We start from the raw sequence: 7,553 nt of genomic DNA, 5'->3' as shown, positions 1-7,553 counted from the left end.
TCATTTAGCTCTTTGTTAAACCAATCAGGAGGCTCCTTAGGCAGAGACACATCTTTACAGTGTAAACAACTATTCTGAAACACTTAGGAGATTTGTGGGCTTTTTTTGGTTTGGGACAATGTGGAGAGACACTCTCCTGCGGCATCTCTGGCCGCAAAGGAAGGTCAGCTGGTGGGTTCTCGGCATTTCTGATCTAGCAGAGAATATTCACCCCAATATTTGACTCCTGAGGCTTTATTGGTAAACAGAGCAACTTAGATTGAAAGCATGTTTGTAGCCAGACAGATCCAGGTGCAAATCTAGGTTTTCCTACTTACAAACTGTGTGTTTCTTAGCTGATTTCAATTTTGTTATTTGAACTATGAAAAAAAAAGATATCCATATTTACCTTTTAGGGCTATTAGGAGAAAAAATAGGTCATTCTAACCTAGTTAACACACATGTACACAAAGAAGGATTCTATTACTTTCTATTTCTATCAAACTGTAATTATGTTTAATAAACCCTGATAGTGAGCTAGGTACTTGTGTGCCGTTACAAGTCTCCCTTATGGTGTTCTCACAAATCTTAGTTTTGTATTGACGCTAGAGACTTTCTGAGACCCAGGAAGCCTTATTTCTTAGCCTCCTCCTCCTGTAATTACGAGGCCTCTTCTTATCCACACGGCTGGATATCTTCTGAAGCATTCTTTCCATGAGCTCCGAGCTCCCGTCAAGGGCTTAGGAAGGCTTGAGTGTGTATCAGGTGGAAGATGAACCTGTAGCTCCACAGGACCATCCTTCAGCTTCTCACCGATGGTTCCTCTTCTTCTTCTTTGTTTTTTTTTTTTTTTTTTTGAAGTAGCACAAACACGTTTATTTACTAACCAAAAGGAAGATCCCAGATAAATCAACACTTTGACATGGGTTTCATGTAAAGAGCTGGTGATAAAGGTGGTTGAACAGTCATGAAAAATAAAGCAGTATAGATATTTATGACCTGCTCATTGAACTGAGCTCATTCACTCCTGTCCGGGGTGGAGAGGCATCCTTACTTCACCTTTTCATAGACCCGAGTACAGGTGACATTGTTCATCACACAGTCCACCACCAGCTTTCCATCCTTCACTCTTCTGGTTATTGTGCTTTCCTTCCCGTCCCAGTTCTGGTGCTGGACCAGGGCACCGTCGGTGAAGGTGCAGATCGTCTGAGTTTTCCTGCCATCGGCTGTAGTTTCATCAAACTTCTCTCCCAATGTACAAGAAAACTGTGTCGTCTTGAAAGTGCTCTCGGTTTTAACAGTAATATTGTTGTCGTTACATGTGATGACACAGTCTGGTTTGGCCATGGCACCCATCTTCCTAAGAGCCAGTCCTACTCCTAGCTCCTTCATGTATTCCTCAAAGCCTTGGCTTTCCGTCAGGCGCCACCTCCCCTCGAGGTCCTTAATGCTGGCCATGGCGGGCGGGCAAGCACGAAAGCAGCAGCAGGGAGAACGCGGTGGCAGGGGCGCTGTGCGGCTCTGGGCTCAAACCCAAAGATGGTTCTTGAAGACGGTTTACTTCTCTTTCTGTCAATCTAGCTGAGGTCTCTACCCAGAACCACCGTTGGCCACACCCACTAGGCCATGCCCACCATCACACCCGTTAGGCCCACCTCTGGCCCCGCCCCGCCCCGCCCACTAGTACTACATAGCCCACCTCTGGCCACGCCCACACCCGCTGCTTCCTTTACATCAGCTTTGTTTAGGCTCCTCCTCTCTCAGACAAAAATCCTTCCCTTGCTTCCTTTCACAGAAATCTTACACTTCCTTTAAGTCACAATTATGGGCTTTGTCTCATAAGATTTTCCAAGATTAAGCAAATCACAAACTTATAAAACTGTCTCCCTAATTTATTGTACTGTTTGTCTCCAAGCCTAAGTCCGCCCAAGGGAAACGGCGGATTTTATGTGCTGAAGCAAATCATGGTTGGAATGATCAGTAAGCCAGAGAAATGACGGTCACCAAAAACCTTCCTGGACACCAAAAGGGTTCGTCTTAGTCTGAGGAAAACACCAGGGCTTAATTGAGAAGGACTCTATGTAGGGTTAATTTTGCTTTATAAATTGTACATTTGGGTATTTTTAAATGCTTTTATTTATTCTTTGAGAATTTCATACAAGAAATGTCATATTTTGATCATCATATTCCTTCCCCTTCCCCAACTCTTCCCTTCCCCTATGAACCTTTCTACCCATTCAACTTCCTGTTCTTTCTCTTTCTTAAAAACAAACAACAACAAAAATCCATGGAGTGACCAGCCACTCCTGAGCATGGGGCCTACACTGCATGCAGTGTCTGAAGAAAACAAACTTCCTTCATTCCCCCCCAGAAGGGATTGGAAATTTGTAGATAATATCAATTGATAAATTGCAGATGGCTTCTTGGACGAAATGGATTTGGGGTTAGATTCTCCTCTTCCGTGTTGGGATTTTTTTCCTAGCGAGCTTATACGCGCTGTCACCATCTCTGTGAGCTCCCATCTGTATCCGTCCTACTGTGTCGGAAGATGCTCTTTCCTTGGCGTCAGCATTACCTCCGGCTCTTAGAATCTTTTGGGCTATTCTTCTGCATAAGCCCTGAGCCTAGAGGGGTCTGATAGAGACATCCTGTTTAGGGCTGAGCTCTCCAAAGCCTCTCGCCTTCTCTTGTACAGCCAAGAGCCTCTGTGTTAATCACTGTGTCCTGCAAGAAGCTTCTCTGATGAGGGTTGAGCCACGTACCAACCTGGGGTTCCAGTTGGAACTATATTTCTGTTTTTTAAAGCCAACCTTCTCAAAAAGAGTCTAGCAGAAAGCTGAAGCTCAGCAATTAAGAACACTTGCTCCTCTTCCAGAAGTCTGAGACTCAGTTCCCAGCAGTATCACAGATCACAGCCCTACATACTTGAGCACATGGGAAATTGTCAGTGAGCTTCTATAAGAGACGGAAAGAAAATTGTTGTGGAGGGGAATCTTCCTGGAGCCTACTGTGGACAAAACCAGTGGCCCAAACAGAATCGTCACACTTACTTGTCTCTGCGCTAGTACATCACAAAGGGGGCAGACACACTAAGGGGAGGCCTGAGTGTTTCCTCCGGACTCCTGGTCCAGAGTCTGCAGGTGGGGCTTTGTGGCATGCATGAAGGGGTAGGGAATTTACGTGGTTTTGCTACTCTGTTTCAGTGTCAAACTGCGAGACACTGATCCTGGGACTCTGAACAGCTAAGACAGGCGAGTTTTCTATGGAAATTACAAAAATATTTGGCTTTTCCTGTGGGAGCATTTCCACTGGGCTAAGCCTGGTCTGGCTCCAGAGTGCTAGCACCTAGCCCTAATTTGTCTTTTGTTTAGCAGATACCTTTTGTTTCTCTTGTGCCCTAATGTGAATCTTGTGAGCCTTTCCTGAAGGTGCAAACTCTTGGTTAAAAAACAAGCCAGAAAACTGCACTTTTTTTTTTTTAAATCGAGAATTTGCACTTACCATTGTCCCTTTGGACGCTTCCTCAGGATGTTCTAAGGATATAAAAATCGACTTACTTAAGTATAAACATGGAAAACAATAAAAATGCCCTGGGCGAAGGGAAAACAGTTCAGTCCTTAGGGACAGATCCACCCTACAGCCCAGAAGAGCTAAATTCATTCTTAAGGTGCCTCCGAGTTTTCTTTCCATGATCCCATGTGAACTCCCACCCGCGCCACAACATTTTCCTGTGAAATTCAAAAGCATAATGTGTCTAGAAATTTCTGTAACCTGTTTTGATAGGGAGCCAAAGTGATTTAATCTGTATAAACTTCTGCATGAGCAAGATTAAGAAGAGGCTGTGAGACTGGGTGTGGCGATGTGTCCCTTCAATCACGGCGTCCACGAGGCAGAGCTACGTAGGAGCTCCAGGATAGTCAAGGCTTACATAGGAGACACTGTGTGTGTATGTGTGTGTGTGTGTGTGTGTGTGTGTGAGAGAGAGAGAGAGAGAGAAAGAGAGAGAGAGAGAGAGAGGGAGGAAGGATGGAAGGAGGGCACAGAGAAGAACTTAAATACTTCAGTGGGTTATTTTCTAGTTTTTATATTTCAAAGTTGCAAACAGAACAAAAGACTATTTAAAAACTGAGACTCAGGATGTCAGGCAAGCAAGGCAGTGCCAACCTTTTAAACTATTTGTTTTGATGAGTGTTCTTTATGTAGCTGGTTGTCCCGAAACTCTACCTGTAGATCAGGCTGGCCTCACAGTAACAGAGATCTGCGTCCTCAGTGAACTAAAGGCCACCACACTGTTCTTTGTTTTACTTTTACTTTGTACCAGATTAAAAGGCAAATTATTGCTAGTAATATTTGACTATCAAAAATGAAATAACCTTTTTCAAGCAGTGGGCAGCCTTTGCTGCAAAGCGCTTGTCAGCTGTCCTGGTCTGTGCTGTCATTTGGCCGCAGTGGCACTAACCACATAGACAGGGTTTCCAGGCCTTCAGTAACCAGCAAGTTGGGAGGGGATGGGGCTGAACCTGTTTCTAGAACTTGCCTTTACTGTCTCCTTTGGCCTGACGGGAGGCCTTCTCATTCCATTTCGCTTCTCTTGTGAACTCTATCCCAGTATTGTCCAAATAACCTTTCTTAGGATGCCCTGAGCATTCATTCACAGAAGACACCAATAAACTGGCTTTTGCGTGTAAAGTTTTACAAAACATCAGTTTATTTGTTTCGAGACAGGGTTTCAAGGTTCTTTCCTGGAATCTATTACATAGACCAGGCTGGCCTTGAGTTTATAAAGATCCACCACCTCTGTCTTCCAAGTGCTGGGGTTAGAGCTGTGTGCTGTCTTGCCCGGCCTTGGTGTTTTGTTTTCAGATGACTGCTCTCTGGCCCCACTGAGTCAACCTTTACAAACCTTAGCTTTCCTGTTCCCCCTGGAGAAGGCCCTTATGTCACAGAGACACGCAATTAAATGTCTTTAAGAGTGGGCATGGTGAATGTCCACAGGCGCCTAAGAAAGTTACCTGGACGATACTGGAGTTAGAGTTCACAAGCAAAGCGAACGGAATGAGACGGTTTCCCTTCAGGCCAAAGGAAAAGTGAGCACCGTCAACCACCTTGAACTGCAGCCTTCTGAAACTGTCCGGCTTCTCTGGCACCCCAGATCCAGGCGTTCTTTCCAAACACACATCTAGACCTCCCCCCACCCCAGTTCCAAGCAGATCCATTATCCAGGAATTGACCCAAAGAAAGTGGGTAGCTCCAACATCTCTGGCTTAATCTTGGCATGCCCACATGGATGATTTTGTGTGTGTGTGTGTCTGTGTGTGTCTCTCTCTGTGTGTGTCTGTGTGCCAAACGAGCTTATGAACTTGGAAATGAAGAAAATAGGGTTCCTCAAAACGTTATACCATAACATTAGACTAGAAATCTACAATTCTCAGTGGCTCTGGAACAGATAAAAATACTAACAAACACAAAGGGCAACATCGCTTGTCTCTATAATCTGTCGCCATAAAGTGGGTGTTTGTGCACAGAGAGGGTTGCGAGCTGGTCTGAAAGGCTGGTGGCAGGTCCTCTGTAGAATGTCACCTGACAGAGAGGCTCACTATGTAGCCAAGCGAAGAAAGCAGGCAATGCAAGTCATGTGTTATTAAACATGAGAATGATCAATGTCTTTACTTTTTGGGAATCCACGCCTGTTAAGAAACATGCTGCGATGCAGCTTCCCAAATGCACAGGAGCTCTGTGCCCGTGTGCCAATTCTCTTTCCAATCGTAATGACAAATTGGAATTCAGATGAATATAACTCAATACCGTCTCATCATCTTCCTCCAGTTGCATCAAATCTGGAACACATCTAGTTTCTTTGTTTTCAAAAGACTGCGGGCTGCTCTGGGAGTTTACTTATCCCTCAGCCGTTCAATCTCAACGTCACCGGAAGCTTCTTACGGCCTGATTGGGCTCTGGAATACAGTATTGAGCCGAATAGATTGATCCTGAGCCCCCAGCGAGCATTCCAGCAGAGAAGTATAAGAAAATGTGACAAGCATCAAGCTTTGAAGGAAAATGGATTCTGAGTCTGAATGGCAGGCGTGTGTTTGAGAAAGCCCCGTGGAGCATGCATTCAAACATCAGATTGATGGGTGGGAGGAGAGAGAAGACAGCGGGGAAGGCAAATATGGAGAGGCAGAGAAAAGAGCACCGGAGAAGCTCAGGTGGGCTGGTATTTTAAATGTACTGGCAGGAAGCAAGACCCTGGGCAGATGAAGGGCCTCGTGAGCAAGCGCTAAGAAGCTTAACATTTATGTCGAAGGCTCCTGCACTGCTCAGCAATGAACTAGCATGATCAGATTGACAGCGAGAAAAACCCCTGGCTGTGTAATTACTTGCCTAGGGAAGATGAAGAAGTGGGAGTGGCCAGAACTATGGCAGGGGATCCCTTCTAGAGGTGATGGTCATTCATAAAAACATGAGTGATAGCTGAAGGGACAAGCCAGGATTGGGAGAGAGGTATGGGGGTGGGGGAAACCTTTCAGAGCCATAGCTGAAAGGACTTATGGATAAAATAGGAGTGGGCTTTAGGGAGATGGGGGCTTTGGTATATCATTTCCAGCCTGCTGGACTGGGCAAATGACTGGATGGTGTGGGGACCATGTGACCTGGGTGCTCTTTTGTTTAGACTTGTGTTGAACCTACACAAAAGGAGAGAGAGGAGCATGAGTGAAGAGAAGCATCTTGGGGCTAGAGAGATGGTGCAGTCACTGAAGTGTCTACGGGGAAAGCAAGCTTACGTCTCCGTGTTCAAATCACCAGCCAACACAGAAAAGGCTGGGTGCAATAGCATTTGCCTATTGTAAATGAAAACTCCTCAATAGTGTGAGGGGTGCTGTGGGGCAATGGTTTTACCCATTTGTTTCTTGTACTTGTTTAATAAAATGCTGATTGGCCAGTAGCCAGGCAGGAAGTAGAGGCGGGGCAATGAGAACAGGAGAATTCTGGGAAGAGGAAAGATTCAGTCTGCGGTCATCACACCAAGATGCAGAGGAAGCAAGATGAGAATGCCTCGTTGAAAAAGGTACTAAGCCAAGACAAGAATTATGGGCTAATATAAGATGTAAGAAATGGTTAATAAGAAGCCTGAGCTAATAGGCCAACCAGTTTATCATTAATGTAGACCTCTGTGTGTTTCTTTGGGACTGAATGACTGTGGGACCAGAGGGAACAGAAACCTCTGTCAACATTAGGGGTTGGGGGTGGGGTGTAAATCCATGTTTACAGAAACTGACTGACTGGTTAGAGTTTCAGTACTATAGAAAGATGGAATGTTACAGGTACCAAGACCTATTAACTTATTTTGAGCTAAATTCTGACCCTCCAGAACAGCCACCCCACCCCCACCCCATCTCCCATGTTAGAAACAGATAAAAGCTTTTGAGAATCTATTAGCTTAGCAATCATTAGCTTCTATCAATGCAAAAGCTAAGAAAGCCATCAGATAACACAGAGCCTACCTAAAAGCCTCCTCCATCTCGATGTAGCCGCCTTTCTGATGGACCCACCAATGTATTTTAAACTCGCCGTGG

The 7,553-nt window shown here is 45.2% G+C and overlaps 1 protein-coding gene across 2 annotated transcripts; it reads right to left on the bottom strand.

Moving 5' to 3' along the window:
- Positions 1-1,029: 1,029 nt before the first annotated feature.
- On the bottom strand, positions 1,030-1,495 carry LOC121462440 (fatty acid-binding protein 5-like). 2 transcript variants are annotated; one of them, XM_041674026.1, is made up of 2 exons: positions 1,357-1,437; positions 1,043-1,195 (listed from the first exon to the last, which is right to left on the bottom strand). In XM_041674026.1, exons 1-2 carry the CDS (start codon positions 1,435-1,437, stop codon positions 1,043-1,045), a joined length of 234 nt encoding a protein of 77 aa, XP_041529960.1. The 2 variants fall into 2 exon arrangements, with proteins under 2 accessions (XP_041529959.1, XP_041529960.1); XM_041674025.1 differs by having other exon boundaries at positions 1,030-1,495.
- Between the last annotated feature and the right edge of the window lie 6,058 nt (positions 1,496-7,553).

The sequence above is a fragment of the Microtus oregoni genome, unplaced genomic scaffold (assembly GCF_018167655.1).
Source record: "Microtus oregoni isolate MIOR12 unplaced genomic scaffold, Mior012 000024F_ref0000369, whole genome shotgun sequence".
Lineage (NCBI taxonomy): Eukaryota > Metazoa > Chordata > Mammalia > Rodentia > Cricetidae > Microtus > Microtus oregoni.
The sequence above is the reverse complement of the archived record's forward strand: the minus strand, read 5'-3'. Positions and strand labels throughout refer to the sequence as shown.